Below are 24281 nucleotides of genomic sequence, written 5' to 3'. Positions count from 1 at the left end.
AGAACACATGCATCATAATTCTGAAGCAACCAAGCCAAACATTGTTACAACCTCAAAAACAGTCCGCTTCATTTACTGATATGAAACCAAATGAAATAAAATGCAAATGATTTCATTGTTGCCGCTTCATCATTGCTAATTTTAATGAGTCGGACGACAAAAGTTCTGCGCCAGCGTGTTGAACGACTCCGAGCAACTCAAAGAACTGGAGAAGAGATTATTTTTGTATTTACCCAACTCATTTCCACCCAGATCGCGTCTGCTGATACTGTGAAGAATCCATTTATAAACTCTGTCAGCATTCGGTATTTAATACAATTGTGCTCCAAACAGCTTTCTTGGAATCACTTAAAAGAAGGGAAAAAAAGGATATTTTTTCTTTGTTTAGTGTTATGAATGATTTCATTTTTTAACCTCCGTCAGACTAATTACAACATGCTGTGTTCCTACAGCTGTCTTATCGTCTACTTTGTCCTCTGCTGCAGAAAAAACAAGCCAAGTTCTATGAAAATATTATGCATGCGATGAGACCACAGCCAGAGTACTTTGCTGTCGGATATTATGGCCTTGGATTTCCTTCTTTCCTCAGGGTAAGAAAATGATTACCTATTTCACTGAATAGAGACTTAGCGAAGCTCTCATGTGTCTGAGATTATGCAGTGAGCGGGTGTCCGAGAAATTTCTGGAGGGAATGTGCAATAAGGCAGATAAAGCTTGTTGGCATTTTGATGACAGAAGGTAATGTCAGAAAGAATACAGTCATGTGGAAGCATTGCTTAAGCACACTCCTCTTATATAATGGTAAATGGGCTTGATCACAATTCAAACCCATCACACTGACTTTTCACTTGATGTGAGCCGAAACTTTTTTCCCCCTCCTCTGCAGAACAAGATGTTCATCTACCGGGGTAAAGAGTACGAGTGGCTGGAGGACTTCAGCTTGAAGCTCCTCTCGCAGTTCCCGAACGCCGTCCGCATGACCAGCACGGCGCCGCCTGGAGACAACATCAGCAACTCCTCCGGACAGTGTATCCTTAAAGATGACGGTGCTGCAGCGACCCTGCGCAGGATTAAGCAGTGTAGAAGATGGATGGATGGATGGCTTTCGTGTGTGTGTGTGTGTTTTCTCCAGGTGTTTTCACACCCTGCATGTATGCAAACGCATATGCCAGCACATACAGTACATAAATATTATAATACCACGCAAGCATCAGCGGAGTGAGGAATGCTAGTTTAGCATTTACAAACCAAAAGAAAAGAGGAAAAACTCATCGTAAGGTGTGTGTCAGTCTCTCTTCAGGATAAAAGGAGACTAATATTCTCCGGCATGTCTCCGTCCTTGTACTTTTTGAGAATATATCATGGTGAATAATTGATAAGTGACAGAACTAATATTTCTTCAATAAAATGCCCTAATTTGGAACTGAACGTCTTGAGTAAAAGCAGTGCTGCAGAGTAAGTGATGCAGAATGATGCACACATCACATGTAGCAGCGGTTGCTTGAACTTCTCCGTCAAATAAAAAAAAAAAAAAAAAAAAAAAAAAAGGAGAAATGCCTGCGCACAAGAGTAACCCACAGAAATTAATTATTAACATTTCAATCCTCAGCGGAGAAATGTTGACCTGACAAAGATCTGCCGAGGATCCAAACATTATTAGGAAAAAAGTAATAAAATGAACGCAACAAGGACAAATTAAAAATTAAAAAGGCATAAAACGGGCCTGTGATGGAAAGCCATGAGTGAGATTGGGAGGTCAGTTGTACGCGGTGATAAGTCACTTTCATTAAAGCTTTCATGACGCGCCGCCGCTTTGGCCTCCGTATTGTATTAGCAATTATGTCTTTATTGAGAAAGGCAGGAAATTCCTGAGTATTCAGACAATAGCTGCAGCTTAGTCTCAGAAAAAGCATGCATGGTGAGAGATTGTGGCTTTAGGCCAAATTGTTGAATCTCAAACTCACAGTGTGAGAGTTGGCAGCACTGCGAACCCACTTTAACCCGATTTAGTTCAGGCCATGCTGGCACGCTCTGCTACAGAGAATTAAAAAGAAAGAAAGAAAAAGAAAAAAAAAACGCTGTTTGGTAGGTTACCGCTTAATTCAGAATTGATCACCAGAATCTGCTTAATTTTTATTTGATATCAATATTTTTGTGAGAAGTCTCATCTCATTCCCTCAGTGATGTGTGTAATTCACCTGAAGCTGCCAACTCTCATGCATTGAGCAGCGTATGTAACAACCAGTCATTCAATAATGGCCTAAAACATAATATTGGTCATTTTTCATGTAATAACCTGCCAGCAGATTATCGAATAGTGCAAAAAAAAATTCACCCGTAATTGAATGAATGTTTCCTCAGTGAAAAATCACAATTTAATGGGATTCAAATGGCATATGATTATATTGGCTTTTCCTGTCCTTAAAAATCCATTAAAATGATTATAATAAAAAAGTAATCAACCAGAGCAAGGTTAAAATGTCCAAGAATTTCAATGAGTTTCCTACAAAGGGTTAAAGCTAATCTGCCTGTCGTCCAGATGGTAATGAATACATACATCTGCCATCTCTGAAAATCGAGTGTTCGCGTTCTGAATCGAGAGAAACAAAACGCTCCTTGTTTGTTAAATCTCTTATTCTACCTCCGCTTCACACGTGCTGGTCACATTTGATCGCTCCGGCTTGCAGAGTGCACACATGAGTTCTGCCCCCCGCTGTTGAGCACCCATCACCTGCTGATGTCCAGCTTTTTCTTTATTCAGTTTAATGATTTAACAAATAATGTTTCATTTCTGTTTGCCGAAATTTGACTCGATGTCCAGGAATCAAGCAGCTTCCAGACTTTTGCTCAGCACCTGTGTGCTCGCACTTCACTGTCACGCACTTATCTGCTCAAACACTGAAGTGTGGAAGTCCATGATGTGAGACACGGAACAAGACGGCAACACGCTCGACATTTGCATGCCGGCTCTGCCATTATGAGCTTGTCCTTATGAGCATTTAGCTCCAAACACCGCTGTGCGTAAGTATAGCCTTACCGAGCGAGCGGCCTATAATTACCTATATTAGCCACGTACAGATCTCGAGCTGTTTAATCCGCCGCGTTTGGTTTTCTTTAATTCCGCTTTCCTGCTGGCCGTGTCCTTAGCTGAACTTCACAGACATCCAGTGCTTCACTGTCAAGCCCGTTCTGACTGTGCCACACCAGTTTAAAGACAAAGGGGTTCCAGAGCAGATATTAAAGTGGGTAACGGAACACTTAAAGGCTGATTTATTATCTCGTGAATATCTGGGGATTTATAGTTCTCTGGGCAAACTGCTAAGTCAACGCTGTCCTTTCCTGTTCTCCTGCCGCAGCTATTACAGAACCAACGAAGTGGACCAGTTCCAGTATTCCAGGCCTTTTAGGAAAGGAGAAAAGGATCCAGACAATGAATTTGCAGTGAGCATTTTTTTTTTTTTTTTTTAATACGTTTTAAAGCATGAAGCTCATATGTGTAAGCAAACTGGCATATAGTGAGAAAAAAACAACTCTGTGTATTCCTCGTGCTAAAGATTCATAAAAACGCCTCACTTCAGTATTTTTTTTTTGTTGTTTATTCTGCCCCACAGACCATGTGGATCGAGAGAACAACCTACATTACTGCTTATCGCTTCCCGGGGATTCTCAAATGGTTTGAAGTCAAATCAGTTTCAGTGGTAAGAGGCAACCTCCAGCTGCAATTTCTTGTGTATGCTCGACATCTTTCACCCTCAGATATATGCATTATCCAAATGTTATTCTTGTCTGGCGTGCAGGAGGAGATCAGCCCCTTAGAAAACGCCATAGAAACCATGGAGATGGCCAACGAGAAGCTGAGCAACCTCGTGCAGCAGCAGGCCTGCGATCGCTCGCTGTCCATCAACCCCCTGTCCATGATGCTCAGCGGCATCGTTGACCCCGCCGTCATGGGTGGCTTCTCCAACTATGAGAAGGTCTGTCTTTTTAATTTGGAATAATTTATGAGGTACAGTTAATCTGCAGAGTGCTCGTTTCTAAACGGCGAAAGAAATAAATGTCATCATTAAATCCGGAAGCCAATCGCTAAATTAGCCTCGAAACTAAAACAGTAAAAGCAAAAAAAAATATGCTTTTTCTTTAATAATTCACTACTTTTGTATTGAATGTATTATGCGAGCGTACAGAAGCTCTCTCAGGCCTCACACACACCGCCTCTCCTCACACACAGCTCTGTATTTGTGAATGCGTCTCTGTTTACTCAAACAGGTTTGGTTGTGTGCACAGGTAGTTTCAAAGACTCATTGTATGTGACATAAACATCAAACGTAACCAAACTATGCTAATATAATATAAATTATACAAGTACAGATGATAATTAAGATGTTTGGGAAAAAAAAACACGCTTTTTTGTTTGCTGACGTGACTCCTGGCTGGTTTCCAGCCTGTTGTGCGCCGAAAAGCTTCATTCATCCGTTTGGCACTTTGCGCAAACTCTTCCTTTTTTGCTTGCGGCTACGTTTTAAGTGTTCATACTTTAAAAGCTGAAGACGTTAATCTTGTCGCCGTCCTCTGCAGGCCTTCTTCACAGACACGTACATTCAGGAGCACCCGGCTGATCACGATCGCATCGAGGTCCTCAAACACCTCATCGCCCTGCAGGTAAATCCTTCCGCCGTCGTCGTCAGTGACGTTGGCCTCGAGCGCAGCTCGTTTTGTAACACTCAAGTGCTCGTCTTCCTCCCCCCCTGCAGATCCCTCTCTTGGCAGATGGAATTCGCATCCACGGGGAGAAGACGACGGAGCAGCTGAAGCCCTTACACAATCGCCTGGTGACTTGTTTCCAGGACCTTCGGGAGAAAGTGGAAAAGCATTATGGCGTCATAACCTTGGTGCGTTGCCAGCCGCAAACTCAATTTAATGTAACACGGTGCCAGCTGAAGCTATCGGCCCCCCCTCGCCTTCTAATCAAAGCGCTTCTCATTCAAAGCGGAGCGTACCATATTTTAGCGCCGGACTATAAATCTTCCTCCGGCCGTCTCATTGCGACCTGTGTTCTGCCCGTCATTGTGCTCCTCCCCCGGCCGAGACTCCCCGGCGATGCCTAATCCCATTTGTGTGTCCCAGCCCTGCTCTCTCACCGAGAGGAAGAAGAGTCGCGTGGGCTCGGTGGTGATGCCCTACATCCTGTCCTCCACCCTGCGCCGCATGTCCACCGTCTCGACCCTGTCCAACGCCTCCTCGGGCCTCTCCAGCGGCTCTGCATCCTCAGACGGACCCTCCTGCGTTTCCTCCCACGAGTCAGTCCCCGTCTCCCTCACCCCGTCTGAGTCTCGGCTCTCTGCAGACGCTGCTTATTTTGAACATTGATTTGTTTTCCCTGCTCCAGAAAGAGCACTGTTTGTCTACTCCGTCCTGCATTTTTCAACATGTTGTTTCTTTCTTTTTTGTTTTCTGCCTCGTTTCATCTGTAAACAGTTCCTTGTTGTCCCGTCCCAGCGATCGCAGGGCCTCGGTCCTGTCCCGCTCGGAGGAAGACAACAGGATTGCTCGAAAGAACAGGAAGGAGTGGAGTGTGAGCAAATCCCAGGTTCTGCTGGAAAGGCCATCCGACGTGGATGAGGTACGGCCTCGTGAGCATCTGCTGCTATTTGTGTTCTTGTCTCTCATCCTTGAAGCTGTGAAACTCTTTCCTTCAGGCTGTGGTTCTCAAACTTTTTGGATCGCAGCTGTGCTGGTAACCCCTGCGCTCCAGCTCCTCCCAGGGTGGATGCGCACCGCGCTGATCACTGCTGCCAGAATGCAACTCATTCAAATCTCTGGTGAAGCTAAATGAAACTGGTGATCTCCCAAAATAATTTTCTTGACCCCAAACTTGAAAATGGCTGCGTTAAGATGATATAGACTGAGGTCCTGACTTTACTTATGTTCTGAACTTAAGCACATAATGTAGAAAATGGAATGATTAAATGCAAATGTTTTTCTGTACATGAATAAATTAGGAACTGAAACCAGAAACACTGACATGCCATAAGAGCATGACTGCTTCCAGCAGTAACTTGGAGTTGATTCACGCACATCAGACTTCATCCCCACGTGCTTCAACCGCCTCATTTTTAATAAATACCGACAGCTGCAGACTGGGAGAACCTCACCAGAGCTGGAGACGCTCTGACCCGGTCACACTGCCGCTGTCTTCACTGTCCTGCTTCTCCTTTATCTAACACAGCAACTTTTTAAGGACCAGGACAGCAGGCGAGGTGACTAAGAGATAATCACTTTTCACGTTGTGGCTGATCTTGCTCTGTACAAACACATTTCAGTTCGTTTGATTTAGTTACCCAAAAGAAAAATTAAGGGACTTCATGCAAACTGGGGGGGAAAACTGTTAAAAAATACAAAAGGTCCTGACTGAGCATCAAACCAGGAGGACCTCATTAGAGAGGGAAGTCTGGTGTTTGTAAAAAGTCACACAGAAAGCTACAATCCTTCCGGGATAACGCTTTATGAGCGTCTGAAATGAAAGTGGCGCCGCGCGGGAACGCAGCGCACCGATAATGAAATGAAGCCGATGCACTGAAGAGCATCTCACTCACAGTCAGAAGCAGGTGGAGGGTCCCTCATGCTGTGTGGCTGCTGAGCAGCTTCTGCTCCCAAAGGCTCTGAATGCATCAGAGGAATAATGAAATATGAAGATTACCAAGACGTTCGAGAGAGAAATGTGTTGGCCAGTGCCAGAAAGCGAGGTCTGAGGCCACAGTGTTGGGTCCGTTCAGCAGCACAGAGGAATGGGTGAAAAGGAGAAGTGCGACCTCACCTAAATGTTCAGCAAAACCCGAATCCTGCAACTTCGTGAAGGCTGGCTGAGTGTGAAGCCGCTGCAGTGGAAAGGTGACAGAAAGCAACAACAAACAAACAGGGGCAGGAAATGAATGTGCAGGAGATTTCAGTGTAAAAAAGCTTCTTGGTATTACTTGAAAAGCCAGTTGTTGCTTTTTATTTTTTGCCTTGGAAATTGAGCTGAATTTATAAGGAATTGAGGGTTGCTGAAATGAAAAAAAGTCACCAAATCTTCTGGCATCAAAGAGCTTTTCCTGGTGTAGAGTCTTCGTTTGACCCTCAGTGTCCCCCAGGTGCCGCCTATCAGCTCAGATATCACTCCGACCAACACGGCCATGCTGGCTGACTCTGGACTAATGCCGGTGACAGAACTGGACCAGTCCCAGAGCAGAGTGTGAGCAGGCTGATGAGCAGCATGAGGAGGGGAGGACCGGGCTGTTCTGACTGCGAACGGGTTCTGCAGCCGAGGCTCCTGTTTGTTAAACGATTCTTCAAGTCCCAATATGTCCTGTTTGATGGCCTGAAAGCCTGAATTATGAAGAAACGACCGCAAACCGTCCATCGATTGTGTTTCCTGCTTTCTCTAAGCGAGGGTCATAAGTTGGATTATCAGTCAGTCACAACGAGAGAACGGAGTTAGGAACGTCAAGCCTCACGTGCACATTCTTCATTATAACTCTGAACAACAGGAAATTAATTTCCAAAGAATCTTGAGCTTTGTTTGCATGGATACTAGAGAGTCTTCGGCGCTCTTGCAGTGGAAGCTGCCAATACTTCTGTCTGAGATGCGTTGTGTTTCTATAATAATTGACAATTGTTTTACAAGTGTTTTCTCTTTCAAACAATGTTTGAAATGTTCTGGTTTAGAATGTCGTAATTGTGTTTTTCAGTTGTCAGAATCAGCTTCACTTCTATTTCTATTTCTGCTCTCTCTCTCTCTCCTTTTTGCTTTTTTTCACCCCAGACTCTTCCAGAGAAGCAGCAGAGGCCCAAGAGTTTACAGTTAGGAGACAGGCGGCTCACCCTCTCGCTGTTCCAGGGCGTTTCATCCCAGCTGAGCCTGTCGAACCCTCTCAGCCCGCTGCCCGCGTCGCCGCACACGCCGCGCACGCCGCGCACGCCGCGCAGCTCCAGTACGCAGCGAACCGCCGCCACTCCAGCAAACCACCGCACCACATGCCATCATGTTATTCCTCTCTTAAAAATACGCCTCGCGCTCAGAAAATAGAATAATCAGGTCACACGCTCACACCGACACACACGTGCGTGCAGAGATTCGTGCGTGTGGTCTGAACAGCCTCTCTCTCCTTCCTCCTGCGGTAGGTTATTCATCACTCCTCAGCGACAACGATGCCAACGCCACTGACACCCCAGGGACTCCCCCACCCATGCCTCCGAAGAAACACCCGCACGAGATTGACAACCCGGGGTTCTCTTCAGAGGTACGTCTGCTCGCGGAAAACAGCACCCTCTCACTAATGCATATTTAATGGCGTGTAAACGCTAAAATATTCTGTTTTTATTTTTATTTGAAGTCCTAACACGAACTCCCCGTCTCGCCTTCCCCACAGTTCACTCCTCCACTACCAATGAAAATCGAGAGCAAGCCTCCCCCGCCCCCTCCCAAGGCTCGGAAGTCCATGTTCCCCTCGTACGAGCATCCCCCCCAGTAAGGCTGCACCTGCGCACGCACAGGCCGCAGAGTTTCGCCCGTCCTCAGATTTGGCTGCGATGAAAGCCGGGTTTCGTCTGTGGCGCCGCTGAAACGCCACAGGTAGGATTCAGGCTGCAGGACTCGATACGTGGGAAGTCTGCAAGATTTTCAGGAGGGGGGGAGGAAAAAAATTCTGATGCAAGTCTCTTATAATTCCAAGCAGCCCTTTGTTCTCTCGAGTTTCAACTGTTGTTTTGTTATTAAGCCGTGAGGAAGGATGCGTGTGTGCGTGCGTGTGTGTGTGGTGACGATAAGAAAATAAGAAAATGGTACTACTGTGTAATACTGGACGCCAGATTTTAGGTACAGTTTTAAAGAGGTAACGAACCAGTTTTTCTTGAAAAGAAGTCACTGCAGTGTATTTTTTAAAAAATCATTCACAGGAAAAAGGAAATGACCAATGTTGTAATGTTTTATTTCTGTTTGGGGCGACACTGGATGAATCATTCTCCCTCTGGAGCTGTTTACCTGCATTTAAACAGGACAGAGCTGCATTATCTTGAGGAATCGCAGGGAAAGGACTGTACAGAATATAACTGTTTGATATGTGCTTTTCTGTCCATTGATGGAATTTTGGTCGTAAAATGATTAATTTGTGCAAAAACTACAAGGGTTTTTTTCAGACACTGGATGGCATTATTGAATGTGGTGCAGATTGTTGTGATGTTGTTTTGATCTATATCATGAGCTGGATACTGTAACTGCTGCTTCCAGGCCGCCATTCATCATGTTGATGGTGGCGTGTAGAGGAAGCACATTTTTATTTTCCTTTAAGGAATTAGTTCAACATTTTGGAAAATGAGCTTATTTGCATCCTGGCTGAGAAGCGAGATCGTCGCTGTCAAACTGCTCTGTTCAGCCGGAGCCAACAGCTGAAGGTGAAGATGGTTCAAATCCACCTACAAGCACAGTTAAAGCTACGAGTTAATCTTTGCAAAACGCTTCATTCTACAAACAATTTGTGGTTTTGCAAAAGGTTATGTGTGTTTGCCAAGGCAGCCTCTCAAGGCTTCTATGGAAAGAAATACTTCTTCTCATCACCTCCTGCAAAACAACAAACTATTGTTTTTAGATTCTAATAAGTAAGATGTGACTTTTAATTGGTGGGCTTTGAATCGTATTGAGATTCTTTCACAGTCTGTTTTAAAAAAGATTTGAGGTGACAAACATCACACAAAACTCTCATTGAGAAAGTGACTATTATCCAAAATGTCAAACTGCTCCTTAAAAGAAGCCCAAACGCTGTATGGTACAAGCAATAAAGTCCTCTCAAGTTTCAGGTGTTGCTAGATTTACTTTTATTTTTATCCATTTCCTACTGAAATTTAAATTATTGCTTTTACTGCATGGATTTTAAGAACTCATGTCCGTTGTTGTTCAGACGTCTGACATTTTTTTTAATGCGGTGTCATTTCTTTGTTCTTGAATATATGCAATGCAAATGTTAAATCTCTGCATGTAAGCTGCTCTAAAAATGATCAAATCCATAATTAAGTTGTCAGTATTGTGTTTTTTTGAATTTGTTTTGCAAGGGATCAACGTCTTTGTACAGTACACAGTTTCGAATAAGCATCAGAGAAATTTTATACAAACAAGTGCTTCAAGAGATATATTGTGGTGTTTTTTATGAACTAGTTGCTGTCGACTGAAGAAAAATAAAGACTTTGAAAAGCCAAGCAAAACTCCCATTTTTTTGATGACATTGATTATTTGAGAAAGGCATCGTCTCCATCTCTTTACTGCGGCGCTGTCGGCGCGGAGAATACAGATGACTGTCTGTGCCCTCGGTGGCGGCGCTCACACACACACACACACACACACGCACACTGCTTTGGAAGCTCTCGATGGTGTGAAAAATTACCCATTTGTGCTCAAAATATCGAACAAACTGGGATGAAAATGGTGATTTGTGCATTTCAAACCCAATCAGAATGGGTGCAGGTGAATGATGCCTCGTTCGCTCACGCAGACGGACGAGCCGCGGCGACGGGATGCGGAGAGAGGCCTTCTCCCCGGGAGGAGTTCAGGAGGTGTTTACAGGAGTTGTGTCGATGGCTGCTGGCCTTGCTAATCTGGATTGTTAATGGCCTGTTCCTTCCTGTCAGACAGTGAGGAACAGGATATCACTCTCTCTCTCTCTCTCTCTCTGTCTCTCTCTCTCTCTCTCTCTCTCTCTCTCTCTCTCTCTCTCTCTCTCTCTCTCTCTCTCTCTCTCTGTGTGAGTCTCCGGAGCAGAGAGCGTTTGAAGTGATGTTCACTCATGCGGGGAGAGTCGCGTTGTAAGTGCCAGCTCCGGCTGGATGCTCTCTAACATCTCCATGGTAACTGTGTTTACACTGTAGCGTGTTTGTGTCTTCATACAGTAGAGATTCACTGAAGTCCTCTCATTTACATGGAAAACGTCTCGCCCGGAAGCCACAGACGCCTCTGTCTGTAAATTTGATTTGTTGGGGTCAGACAGCACACAGTGGACAGCAGATTTGACTTTTTTTTTTATTTTTATTTTTTATTTTTTTTCGCCTGTGTGACGCGCAGGAACATGACTGAGTACATTCATTTAGTGTGCGTTTGATTTTGAGATGCTTGTTTTTCATGAAGCTATTTTGAAGGCGCTTTGTTCTCCGTCCCTGAACATTTCAGAGGGAAACGTTTTACTTTTACTGCACAGCAGCTGGCAGCTTCTTCCGAAATTAGGATTTCACAAAAAAATATGAAGCCAATGATAACAGACAAAAATAAATAGATAAAGCATCAACCCAGTCAGCTGGAAACATGAAAACCTCTCGAGGCCGGCTAGTTTAACCCTGTTGTTCAGATCAGTAATAGAATGTAATGGAGTAGTGGTCGGCACTTCAGAGAATCCACACTAAAGAATCCACAGTTCACTGCTGGGCCTCTGGCCTTGCTGTGTGTGTGTGTGTGTTTCGGGGGGGGGGGGGGGGGGGGGGGGGGGCTATAGTCCAGCTTTCGCCCACAGACTGAAAACGTGCTTAAAGTTAACTGTTGACAATAAGTTGCCCGTGTGTGTGTGTGTGTGTGTGTGTGTGTGTGTGTGTGTGTGTGTGTCCTGTGATGGACTGCCGACCCGCCCCAGAGAACACCCTGTCCTGTCCAGCCTGCACTCCATCTTCGTCCATGCCTGAAGCTGGATAACGCTGTGGAGACGGTGGACGGACTGATGGGCGTCTGGACAAGATGTCCTTTGTAAGAAAACGGTTAACAGTGAGGTGATAGCCGCATTGAAAAGAACAGAATTGTGGAGAATAGTATTGTTTTTGGGTTGTTCGTTTTGTGTTTTCTTAAATGTAATGTGGAGTGAGAGGTGTGCTTAATTTATTCAAGAGAATTTTAATTTGAAACTGAGTGAAAAACCTACATCTGGGAAAAATAGGAATGAAACAAACTATAAAACGTCAAGGGCTATAATGTCAAATTATATCTGCTTCAGTCAGTAGTGCGATAGAAGTTAAGAGAAGCAGACTTTGGAAATGTGATCCCTGGTTCGAATCCCTCAGCTGACATATAACCACCCTGAGCAATGTCCTTCACCCCGGGGAGTTCCACTGTCGCAGCCCACTGCTCCTGGAGGGCGGGTTAAATATGGAGAGCATCATGTCCTCAGCTTTAGAGACGCTCAGATTTATTTCTCCGAATCACTTAAATTTTCCTGACATACGGTTGCAGAGTGTGTGACTCTCCAGAAAACCCTCAAAACAACCTCCTTCCCCTCAGAGAGCGTATCACAGCCGCACTCCGGCGCTGAGATGGCGGACCTGACCCGCCCGTTCCTCCAGCGTTCCTCTGCAGGGGGCAGAAACTCTGCAACGCAGCAGCCAGCAGACTTTAAACAGCTTCTGAAGTTGTGTTTTCAGTTCAGCCTGCATGTTCTCAGTGTGTGTGTGTGTGTGTGTGTGTGGCCTTGTGTCCTGGAGCCCAAAAGCAAACATGATATTGTTGACTCTAACTTTCCCATCGATGAAAATGTGAAAGTGTGACTGTGTGTGTGTGTTTCCTGTGTGATGGACTGGTGAATGCACTTTACCTTCCCCCTCTGTCGCCTGCAATCCTTCATGATCTTATACTTGAATTTCCTGTTTGAGCTCCTAAAACTTTCCTTATTTCTTTAAAAAAAAATGACAGTAATGTTTTTGTGATTGTGTGACAGAAAACTCCTGAGTCTGATTGACTCGGGTTGCTCTGAAGCGTTGAGTCTTCAGTCCGGATTGAGAGAAGAGCCTCGGCTGAGGTGACGACCTTGACACACCCCGAAGGGCTTTGAAAGGTTTCAGTGAAATCCTGACTGTTAATCCTATAATTCACTGGTAGCAATTGAAGAGATTAAATACTACAAATATATTGACGGGATGATCTTGTTTCTTTGTTCTGGTGAAGAGCCCGACTGCTGCATTTTAAACATGTTGCATTTAATCAATATTTTATCCAGAGATGATTCTGCTGTAATCAAAGCATGAATGACAGTCTTCAGTTTTTATGGGTCAGTATTGACCTGATTTTGGAAGTTATACAGATAACTTGTGGGAAAATCCTCATGACGGAGGCAGATCTCAAAGAAGAGCAGATTTGTTCCCTTTTGACTGATGTTTTATGATGATGAGCCTCGGAGCTGCGTAATGGCGGCGCCCAATGAGTCGGGACTAAAGACTATTAACTTGATCTGCAGAAAGTTCTGCGCCACGTCGTTTTAAAGCCATTGATGCAGCCGTTTGTTAGGGCGAGAAGACCTGCGCCCCAAAGGTTAAACAACAGACCCGACCGAGCGGCCCGCCGGGAAACGTATAACGAGGTGATACAGCGTGACGCATCGGTCGCCACGACGATTTCCTGCTGATTGAACGTCTGTTTTTTTAATTAAACATCATGCACAGTTTGCAGTGGATACAAATCTACTAAGTGTGCGGAATCAAATCAGAATTGCTTAGAACTGTACTGGATTTGTATTTGGTTTTGTTCTGTTTTTTTTTTGAGCTTCCCTGTCAGGATGAATCTAACACCCGTCCACAGAGGGAGGAAGACCGCAGAGAGGGAAGCAGGGGCCTTGGTACGACTTAACTCCCGGCATCAAAGGGAAGTTTGCCCTTTTTTTTCACTTTGTCCATTTGGCTGCTGGAGGGATCCCAAGTCTGCGTGGAGTGGGATTAGCTGCACCATTGTATCTCTGCTTTGAACCTCACTAGGTGGTGCCAGAGGGTGTGAACTAATGTAGCATTGCAAAGAGGTCTGCTGCATTTTTTTTTTTTTTATTATTATTTCTTTCTCTATTTACTGTGAGTTGGTTTTCGCAGGGCAGGACTGGACTTTTCAGGAACGCCCAGCCTCGGCATTCTCATGCACGCTCAGTCACAGCTACGCTCGGGCGCACCTGGGAGCTGTCAGAAGCGCGCGTGCGCCCTCCTTTTGTGGGCTAACAAACAGGTACGCCAGAGAGGAGGAGATTATAAGTGCTTTTCCTCATCAAGTTTCTGTATTTTCTCCGCTGAACGGTGCAGGAGCTGGCCGGGCAGCCTTCCAGCTGCCGCCAGCTTCTGTAGTCCCGGCGCGAAGCTTAAGCTATCTGCAACCTGACTGGGAAGACTCCTAAAGCCTCTGTGATGGCAAAAAAAAAAAGAAGAGGAACAGAAAAAAAAAACCAAGTTGAGCATGCTTTCCTGTTTTATTAATATGCTCTGTACTCTCACAACAGTCGCATGTATTTTTTAGCATTTTTAGATGGGCACAGAGTTACATCATGTCCAGGCAGCCATGCTCGGGGAGATATCTTACAGGCCTGAATATTATTTGTACTACTAAATTATTAATATTCAATGGTGCAGTCTGATGAGCTGGTGATTTACCTGCAACACTCGAGCAGTTCCACCTCCTCTACACAGCCGGAGGACCGTATTGATGTAAGAAATTGCAATTAATGGCACCACAGCAGGACAGTAGTCATTACTGAAATTGCTAGCACAAAAGATAAAAGAATAAGTTTTTTAATAAGTTCAAACAATGACCAATTGATTTCAGGACAAAAAACCTCCAGCACAGAGCAAATTGGCTTTTTAGGTTTTAACTTTCGCAGGACTGCTGGGTTTGGTCTTTTGTTCGGGGACTTTCAGACGAGACAAACACGGATATCCATCCAGGAAGACGTTGACTTCACGAATCAGAGCCTTCCAGAGAGTCTTTTTCCCGTAGATGAGCACCGTGGCGGCCACCGTGGTGTAGACCGACGTGAAGAAGAAGGTGAGCACGATGGCGTTCTCGTGGTTCACCACGATCTCGTAGTTCACGTACAGGTCGACCACCAGGAAGATGATGAAGATGGCCACCAGGCACAGCGCCATCTGGATCACCCTCATCTGGGAGCCCAGCTTGGGGGCGTGGGCGCCGTTGGTGCTGGCCTTCATGTTGCGGAGGTGGACGGCCAGGTGCACGGAGATGGAGATGCAGCACTTCATCATGAGGAGCCCCGGCAGAACGTCGGACAGCAGCAGGTAGAGCACCTCGTAGCCCCGGCCCGACGCCGTGTCGGGGAACAGAACCCCGCAGTCCCGGTTCTTCCCGGTGTAGTTTTGCGAGTGGAACACCACCAGCATCGGCACGCAGGTTCCCAGGCCGCACAGCGGGATGAGGATCACCGCCAGGGTCACGTGCTTGAGGATGGCGCCCTGCACGTGCGTGTAGCAGCGGTTGGGCGCGTTGACCAGCTTGGTGCTGTAGTAGAACGTGAGGAAGCCGGTGTCCCACATGATGGTGAACTTGGAGCTGAACACCAGCACCAGCATGACGGCGTAGGCCATCTGGGCGAGGCGGCAGTTGACGTCCACCTGGTCCATGGTCATCCAGAAGTAGCAGATGATCTGATGGACCATGTCGGCGAGTGACAGCGCCACGATGATGGTTTCACTGGGACTCCACTTCTTCTGCTGCCTGTGGTTCAACAGACTCATCAGAAAGATGTAGCTGTTGAAGAAGACCGTCAGGACGGCCTGCAGACTGGTCATCACCCAGACCGCCTTTTTGCTCAGCGACAACATGACGACGGTCTTCAGCCAAAGTGAACGCAGCGTAAACTTTTGTGAGAATAACTTTGTACCTCTGTGTCCCACTCAGCAGTCTGTGAGGAGTTTGAAGTGTTTTGTTTTCACTGCGTTCAAAGAGTGAGATGACAAGAAGGCAAAAAAAAAAAAAAAAAAAAAAGTTATGCGCACACACTCCCAATCAGACGATTCTTCATTTCTGTGACAGAACAGAATCAGTCACTGTGTGTCAGTTCGGGGCCTAGGGGGAAAAAGATTCGCACATTTAGCTTTTGAAAAACATAAAACGGATACAAATAGGCTCAATTAAAACCTCACATTATATTTTAAAAATATATTTTAGATGTGAAATTTAGATGGTCGCAGGCACGGCAATGCAGAAGTAAAAAGGCAAGAGAGATTAGGGTGAAACATGTTTTCCATTTTTACCTCAGACGCAGCTCCCTTGGCTCAGGTGAGGCTTTCTATCGCTCCGACTCCATCTGAAGACGTCTTCACACACATTGTTTTCCTGCTCGTCATCGCAGCGCGTTTGTCTGACTCAATAACTTTGGCTGCCGTTGAAGAATCCTTTGTTTGGCTTCCTTTATCCGAGTATTAATCCTTGCCTTGAGTCGTCTGCAGGACGCACGCGGCAAGGTGAAACCCTGAGATTTAAGCGTTGCTTCACGGGGATTTATACGTGAGCGCCGGGGATGATTTGCATCTGTTCTGACCACGGGTTGCGGTGACAGTCTTATTTGCATTGACAAAGCGAGGGCAGGATACGCGCTCATTATGGATATCCTGTGACTTTACTGTACGTCTCTCAATGCAGCATGGCGGCCCGACCAATCCGCAGACCACGATCCACCACAGTCCGCATGCAAATAGCTTTTCCTGCAGCGTTTCCACAATATTTACAAACACCGAACCACCTACACACCTATTTAGCCGATAAGAAAAGTCAATCACCTTTAAATCACCTTCAGGAGCCTTGCTCATGCACACCTTATCACTGTGGTTTGCGCTGTGGAGGACACAAAGTTTGTGAGCACACTTTTAACAAGATGCTGCCTTAAATTAAATCATCGCTCCATTTGGATTCCTCATTCGTCTGTTTGTTTGGTTTCCTTATGCAACCAAAGTCCTAATTACACAGGCAGTAAACATGGCTTCCTCGGGCTCTGTCACCACTCGTCTTTATGAATATCATGTATTAGTCAAATTTATTACCCTATTGAATAAATTATTTCCTACAAGACAATCCAAATTCAAAGGACAGATTCAGCCTTTTTGCACGACTGCATGAAAGAGCTCTTTGAATGTGGATGTGAAGGCAGACTGCGGCAGGCTGAGCCTTTCGCCTTTTTAGGGGGGTAATTACCATGCCAGCTCAGTTAAAAGTTCTGCCTTCTAAGAAACTTAATATTAAAACTGAGATTATGTGATGTCCTGATGATGCTGCCAGAAAAGTATTTGTAATTAATTATTGTATCTATTTCCTCCACTTCATGTCTGGTTCAAAGGACGGGCTCGTGCACATGAAACAGCCTTGATGGATGTGCACTTGTTTAAAACGCTGGATTGAGTCAACAGAAAGACAGAAATTAACATGAACCCACGAATGGTGACAGTTTCAAATTTGTCTTTGTGTAAGACAAACAAGTGAAAGTCAAACACAGCATGACATGAGATGGTGCTTGTGTGTGTTTGTGTGTGTGTGAGACACACACTTTGGAGTCCCCTATATCTATTTACTGTCATATTACAGTAATAAAAAGTAAACTGCCGTCCTTCCGTGTTTGTAACGCTTTATCTCGATCAGAGAGCTGGCGCTGATCCAAGCCGGCTATGGGTGAAGGCAGGCACTGCCCGGACGGGGCACACACACACACACACACACACACACACACACACACACACACACACACACACACACACGTGTTGCACACACATTCATTCAGACAGGCAAGTTACCAATTAAACTCAGATGCTTTCTCTTGGAGTGTGGGAGGGAACCGGAGTAGCCGGAGAAAACACACACACACACACACACACACACACACACACACACACACACACACACACACACACAGAGCGAGTTCACTGCATGAGGAGGGTAAATCCAACATGCCTCCACTGAGACTTTAAAAAGGAAATCATTCATACTGAGGAAGTTTAAAGAACTCCTGTTTTTGTTTTTCAGTGATTTTTCAGTAAAGTCTCTTTCTCAGAAGTTGTTTCCAGATGTTTTATAGTGTGAAACAAAGTTGTTTCAAAACATGAAGAAAGAAGAAAGACATACTTGTCCACATGTAAACTCACATCAGATACTGTTCTTCTCTTTAGGGCTGTGTAGAGCAGGTGAAAACCACACATGCAGAGGGAAAATATACAAACTCAACACAGAAAGGACCCCAAAGAGTGCCAAACACAATAGAGCTGTAAAACCCCTCAGGGTGATAAATTCCAGGTAAATTGTTACATTAACACACATTTTAAGGTGAACATAAAGTGTCATCCATATTTTAAACCACTTTTTACAGTTCAGGGTCGCAGCGCGCTGGAACCCGTCCCAGCTGACTAAAAGCAAAGGCAGAGTACATCCTGGACATTTTGAGGAAACTAAAAGTGGCAAGAGGCAACCACACGTGCACAGGGAGAACATGCAAACAGGAGAATTCCACACGCATGAAGTGAGAGCGCAATACCACAAATGGAAGGTAAACACACATTATGCATCATGCAAGTAGAAGCTATAATAAAGATGAAGGCATATATTCAGGAAATTGATATAATTGATGGTAATGTTTCCTGAAGACCGGGATTTATCGCTGTGTGTTTGGAACGACAACCCATCTCCCCACACCGGCTCCAGCGGCACTTATTGAAGCTTTTTGAAGCTGGGATCAGACTAATTCAGTGTGTTTTGAAGAGAGGTGCGGCTGCAGGCACAGTGCTGACTCTGCCGGCTCAAGGTGTCAGCGGCAGGTTACCGCCTCAGCTCTTACAACTTAGACTAATAACTAGTTTACTGGCTGCCTCGCTGCACACTGCAAAAAAAACCCCACGTCTGTAGGCACGAGGCAATTTTGCGGCTCTTTGTTCTACAAATGAAGATTGTCTTGGTGGGAGACACAGAAAGGATGACAGGCAGAACTAACATGACTGACACTCCATATTCTGCCTCATTAGGTGCAAAGTTTGAATTTCCATCACTTCTCTGGGAAATCGCCTCTCCCCTGACACAAATTGTTTACTCCATGTTTATGCACTGGGATCTTTCTTGTGCTTTGCTTCTTGTTCATTTTAATAAGTTCTGCAATTACTAATGTCTCCAATTAAGAAGCATTCCAGCCAGGCAGAAATACTGATTGTTTCTACAGTGCAACAATTTCCCATTTTTTCATCATGATGCAGAAGCCATTCAATTAGGTTTTATCTTTTCCTTTTAATTTCTTAAGAGATAACTTTTGCTAAATTATGCATCCTTTGGAAGGGAGACGTGTTCAAATATGATTCCATGATGTTTTGTCAGCCCCGATAATGTCGAGCATTAGAAGATGAAGAAATTACACAAAAATCTGACGTGGAGTGCACTCAAAGAGACTTTAAACAGTAATCATTTAATTGAGTTTGAAATTTATTGTACACATTAAAAAACAATAAAAGTAAGCTAAAATGTACATATAGAAAAAAAAAAAACCTTCAACAAAAATACAGTTTTTGCTATGTACATTTTACACAGTTTTATAGCAAAATCCCTGTAAAAATGGCTTGTATTATGAGACTTTGCCTTATTTTGTTTTAAATATTTACATTAGCCGCGATGTGCTATGCAGTGCATCATGAAAGTCAGCAGTTTAAGACGTCTGAGGTCGGACTGACAAGTCTGCAGCAGTTGTACAAATACCAGTGCTCCCATTGTTCTGTGTTACATAATATTGCACCTTTGGTCACGCAAATACTTCAGAATAGACTGTAGAAGGTGTAGCTTTATAGTGAAGCGTGTCACGCAGCGGGCCGGCCATCACACAGGGTATCCATACCGATGGTCGTATTTCAGGCTTGTGGGCCTGCCCTCTGTGATGGCTGCGCCGTTACTCCCAGCTGGGAAGTTCTGATCCGACTCGGTGACGCTGGGCAGCTGTTTCTTCACCGAGCTGTAGATCACCCCTTGGTGAGTCCGGTACCCCAGCACCGAGCGCAGGCTGGAGTGTCTGCTGGAGGGTCTGCTCTCCGGCGCCGGGGCGTCCACTCTGCAAAGAAATGAGGTTTCAGTATAAGTCTCGGCGAGAGAGATGCTTTGATCCGAGATCAATTTCATGGATATGAGAAACAGTCTCCGGATTTGATTCAATACCTTATTTCATTTGCCACCTCCTTCTCGTAGCGGCGCTTGTGGCAGCAGCAGATCAGAAGCCAGATGAGGAGCAGGAGGAGCAGCAGCAGCAAGAGAGCACCTATCACGGCGCCGGCGATCACTCCGGCTCTGTTGGGCGCTGGAAGAGAGGACCCAACGGTTTGACATCAAACGAGCGCGGCTCTCCTCAGATACAGTCATTAAAAACCAGCTTCGACGAGGAGCGTGGTGGAGCATGAAAGACTCCACCAAGCACAAACGGTGAAGGAAACAGGAAACAAGGTGTTCTGGGTTCTTCAGAATTCAATTAGCCGATGAGGTGATGGCAGGGACTTACGGTTGTACGCATGTAGTGAATATTCACACTGTCCGTTGCCCACAGGGTTCTTGGCCTCGCACATGTAAGTCCCAGCATTGCTTTCTGTGTGGTTTCTTATCAACAGCTCCCCACTCTGCGGGTCTACATGAAAGAAGCGCATGTTCAGCACATATGGGTTCATGCAATTTATCAATACACAAATACTTAAATGTGCAGGTCTGCAATTTCACTAGAAATTGCTCACCTTGGGTTGCAGTGGCGGGCAGTGCGCCGCCGTCCCCTCTTTTCCACACGTAGTTGATGGGAATGGATCCTTTGGTAGATTTGCAGCGGAGGGAGACGGAGCCACCTTTCTCCTCACCACCTTCAACCCAACACTTCGGCGTGGATGGGGGGACTGCGAAAAGGAAGGAAACACACGAGGAGCAATTATCAGAACGCTGTGCTTCGATACAAGAAGCACAAACAGAGGTAAACATCTGGGAAAGGCTGCGGAGATGACGTGAGCGCTCAGGCGCGGGGCGAGAGGTTTAGATAAAGAGCAGCACTGAAGAGAAGAAAGGGAACCTTGAGAAAATGAAACAGGTAAAACCGGTAAAAAGGAATTTCTTCTCCTCACCCATCACCACCAGAGTGACTTTCCGAGTGTCGACACCCGGCAGCTTCTTGACTTTGCACATGTAGGTGGCCGTGTCCGTCGTCCTCAGATTGGAGATCATGATGGACGCGTCGCCCTGGCTGGGGTCCACCTTGAACGTGATCCTGTTGGTGAGGCTGTGGTCGTGGTTGTGCACCTGCCCGCCTGAATAGGACAAGAGCTGCGACGCACAGACAGTCACGTCAGGATTTTAAATCAGCGAACATACCCCGACAGTGAAACCCCGGCTGACGAATGCCTCCTGCACGCCCGACTCTCTCAAACCCCTCAGACAGGTTTTTCCGTTTTGTTGCTGTTTTCAAACGTACACAAACGCACCAGTCTGTCCTTCTGTGTCATGTCTGGCATGACGTTGAACCACTCGATATCCAGCTCCCCCACGTCCTGGGGGCCCGGCGTGTAGGTGCACCCGAGCAGCACCGAGGAGCCGTGGGCGGTCTGAATGGTCTGTGGGCCCGAGGACGTCACCTCCAAAGCCTCTGTCGAAGAAATGAAGAAAAAAAAAAAATGTAATCAGACTTCTCCGATGTGAACTTGTCTGTTTCTATGATTTTCATAATCAGCCACCGGGGAAAACACAGCAACAGAAACGGACAGAATAAAACTAATTTCACTGGCAAATGTATCAATATCATCCCGCTAAATGACATTCCAGCTCTGGGCTTGTCTGAGCTTGAGGGCATTCTCAGGGTGGAGCCGACGTGCTGATGTGAGAATAATTGGCCTCTTAAGTCAAAGCAAAGATCTGAGGGTTTTTTAAAAAAATAAGCAATTGTGATATCTCAGCCCAAATGAGTTACATTTTAATTCAGTACTCTGTAGGCTCCTTACCTGCTCCAAACGTGAGAGCACATGAAGATAAAAACTGAGTAAATGAACAAACGAGGAGAACACGGCTGACGAGCGGCAGTTGTGAGCTTTCGGCATGCTGACATCCACCCTGCTGACTCACTGTTTACAGCCATGGATTTAATTATTGCTGATAGCCTGACACGAACAAACAAAACTCACTGCTGATTAGCATCACATCGGAAGACTTCTTTCCCACACATTCAGCTTATTCATCTTGATATTGTTCAAGTTTAGGAGAAAAGACTTTGCTATATTTTTTTTTCCCCACTTAGATGTTTAACCTTCAGAAAATACCTAAATGGAGAAAATCAAGTCAGCCTCTCTTTTGACTCCGCTCGTCGTTAAATCCACTGTAGCCCTCTGAAAGCACTCCAATGCCACAACAACAAAACAAAGTGTGTCAGATGTATTTATGAAAGCGTGTAAATGGCAGATGCGACGTGGGGAGGCTGGAAAAAAAAGCTCAAATTAGTCAGTCAGATGTTTACACTGTGAAAGCCCCCTTGGGCGAAACACTGATCTATGGAAGATGAGCTTTCTATGTGGAGCTGAGCCGCGCCGCTATTGAACCCAGACACCATGTTTCAGTCCAGGAAGCCGTGAATATTTAAATCCTGTATACCTTGTCAACTGGCTCAGAACAAAAGGCTTGAATGGCCCTTGTCCCTCGGTGAACGACAGGATGTTGAAAAATCAATCAGTCCTTTCAGCACCTCATGGTCTAATGAAGTGCTGTAATTTGAAGGCTTTGTGGCTCCGAGGATGTGGTGTGTGTTCACCGTTCAGTCTCGGCACACTCTTGATTTAATTTTACCTCTGTTTTTATAATGTTTTCACGTTAAATGGGCAGCTTGGACGGTGGCCCAGGACTAATTTCCCTCTCGGGCACAATAAAGTCTGTCAGGACTCTGCTGTGGAAACGCACACGGCAGCTTGACCCTTCGCAACGGCAGCGTAGGTATGAACGGTATGCAGGGCGCCTGTCATCCTGACCAAATTATATACTCATGGTTGACTGGATGTCTGTAATGCACTTCATCATATGTAAGAGTGGACAGTCGTGACAGGAGCACACCAGACTGATTCAATCCAAATTCAAAACCACCTGGTCTGACTCATTCTGGATCCACCACGGTCTGAATATTCATGATTAACCACAAAAGGGTCTGTCAACAGGTGAAAAAAAAGGGAAGTCAACTGCAGATGAAATGAGGCATCTGCCTTATCAAAAACCTGAAAAGGAATGGTGAAGTCAGACTCACCCGTCTTCAGCTGGATTGTTATCAGAACCAGCACGGTCACCTTAAACGCCACGCTTGTGAAAGCAGGCTCCATTATGTGCCTGAAAGCAAGTGGAAGCATTAAGTAAAGAAAACAGGTGTAATTTCAACCAGCCTCCGCTGTCTTCGAATGCTTGTTTTTGTCCGTAATTTAGATTATCTGAGGGGAAAACATTTCTCCTGTAAGGTTATCATCCACCTTTCTATTGTAGTTGTTTGTCTCACCTCAGAATGGAGGAACTACTGTTATATTTCCCCTTTTCATAGAGCAGACGGCGTGTTCCATTGTTTTTATTTAGCAGAAGGCAGACAGACTGTCTCCACAGCGTCAACAACACGAAGCCCTTATAAACACAGGCTATAAGGGTGAGAAACATAAGGGTGGATACATACCTTAAGGTGAAGTTACAATCCAAAGTGAACGTGAGTCCCTGGACGGCCGTCTGACTGTCACAGGCTGTGTGGCTTGGTTATTTTCTTCTCAGGTGAAACTCAGCAGCAGTAACTAAGACCACACCCTTTCTGTCCATAGTGCATCTGTTGGCCACTCCTTGACTTAGAAACAAGTCAAACCTCCTTCTTACCGGTTTTGTTTTTCTTTTACTCACTGATTAGTTTTAAAAGAAATATGTGCTTATGCATTCATAAACAATGCTGAAATATCTCCCCCCCCCCCCCCCCAAGGAAAACTCAGGAGGAATAGGAATAACTTTTGATAGTTGAGCTGCTTGAACTTGCTTTATAATTACAGGCATGCGTCTGTATGGGAGTTGACCCGAGAGGTTAATATTTACCTGCAATAACTATGCGACTGTGCAGCTTTTCTGTGCAGGTTTTATCTGCCGTCTGCCCCGCTGGGTGCAGGGAACGTCCCAGCAGGGAAGAGATCCCGCAGACTGAATGCATCCCGCTCAAGTGTTTTCCCAGAGTGAGTTTTTCATATTTAAATTTCCACTCAGCCAATCTGTTGTTTCTTTTTCACCAGCGCTTCCTCGACACCAACACACCCTCTTGACACACCCAAGAAGACAGTTTCACTGTTATTGTTGTTGTGGCTCCCAGGCAGCCAGTTTAAAATTAGATATGTTGATTTCATTTGATTGACGACATAGCTGCCGAACAGAGGCTGATGTCCAGTCCACGAAGAACCCCGGAATGTGATGATTCAGCCTGTAATCACACATAATTGAAAGTTCTTATCAGCGATGAATGACTTACCCAACTGGGAAGTTTTGA

At 45.4% G+C, this 24281-nt stretch overlaps 3 protein-coding genes across 4 annotated transcripts in view; 1 reads left to right on the top strand and 2 right to left on the bottom strand.

Moving 5' to 3' along the window:
• Positions 1-10227, top strand: part of dock5 (dedicator of cytokinesis 5) — a 36868-nt gene extending 26641 nt beyond the window's left edge. The window contains exons 39-51 of one of the 2 annotated variants that reach the window (XM_030105628.1): positions 486-590; positions 887-1028; positions 3161-3242; positions 3357-3441; positions 3612-3698; positions 3798-3974; positions 4576-4659; positions 4752-4889; positions 5125-5297; positions 5476-5620; positions 7802-7970; positions 8161-8279; positions 8409-10227. In XM_030105628.1, the coding sequence (XP_029961488.1) occupies positions 486-590; positions 887-1028; positions 3161-3242; positions 3357-3441; positions 3612-3698; positions 3798-3974; positions 4576-4659; positions 4752-4889; positions 5125-5297; positions 5476-5620; positions 7802-7970; positions 8161-8279; positions 8409-8510 (1608 nt within the window). In that variant the 3' untranslated portion in view covers positions 8511-10227. The remainder of the gene's footprint in view (positions 1-485; positions 591-886; positions 1029-3160; positions 3243-3356; positions 3442-3611; positions 3699-3797; positions 3975-4575; positions 4660-4751; positions 4890-5124; positions 5298-5475; positions 5621-7801; positions 7971-8160; positions 8280-8408) is intronic. The other variant, XM_030105630.1, reaches the window with a different exon arrangement.
• A 4383-nt stretch (positions 10228-14610) lies between these two features.
• On the bottom strand, positions 14611-15591 carry tas2r202 (taste receptor, type 2, member 202). Its single transcript, XM_030104143.1, has one exon. It carries the CDS (start codon positions 15586-15588, stop codon positions 14611-14613), a length of 978 nt encoding a protein of 325 aa, XP_029960003.1. The 5' UTR covers positions 15589-15591.
• A 3588-nt stretch (positions 15592-19179) lies between these two features.
• Positions 19180-23567, bottom strand: vsig8b (V-set and immunoglobulin domain containing 8b). The gene is made up of 8 exons (XM_030104868.1): positions 23439-23567; positions 23028-23107; positions 21232-21392; positions 20875-21073; positions 20500-20652; positions 20274-20396; positions 19937-20075; positions 19180-19832 (listed from the first exon to the last, which is right to left on the bottom strand). Exons 2-8 carry the CDS (start codon positions 23098-23100, stop codon positions 19604-19606), a joined length of 1077 nt encoding a protein of 358 aa, XP_029960728.1. The 5' UTR covers positions 23101-23107; positions 23439-23567; the 3' UTR covers positions 19180-19603.
• Between the last annotated feature and the right edge of the window lie 714 nt (positions 23568-24281).

The sequence above is a fragment of the Salarias fasciatus genome, chromosome 12 (assembly GCF_902148845.1).
Source record: "Salarias fasciatus chromosome 12, fSalaFa1.1, whole genome shotgun sequence".
Taxonomy (NCBI): Eukaryota; Metazoa; Chordata; class Actinopteri; order Blenniiformes; family Blenniidae; genus Salarias; species Salarias fasciatus.
Note: the sequence above shows the minus strand (reverse complement) of the source record. Positions and strands in the feature narration are given on the sequence as shown.

What these genes read in the sequence shown, in the direction of transcription:
- tas2r202 (XM_030104143.1), bottom strand. Translation starts at nt 15,588, where the DNA reads ATGTTGTCGCTGAGCAAAAAGGCGGTCTGGGTGATGACCAGTCTGCAG.
- vsig8b (XM_030104868.1), bottom strand. Translation starts at nt 23,100, where the DNA reads ATGGAGCCTGCTTTCACAAGCGTGGCGTTTAAGGTGACCGTGCTGGTT. An exon ending in AGTCACTCTGGTGGTGATGG is followed by an intron (nt 20,653 to 20,874) that starts GTGAGGAGAAGA and finishes TCCTTTTCGCAG; the next exon opens with TCCCCCCATCCACGCCGAAG. An exon ending in TTCACTACATGCGTACAACC is followed by an intron (nt 20,076 to 20,273) that starts GTAAGTCCCTGC and finishes CCTCTCTTCCAG; the next exon opens with CGCCCAACAGAGCCGGAGTG.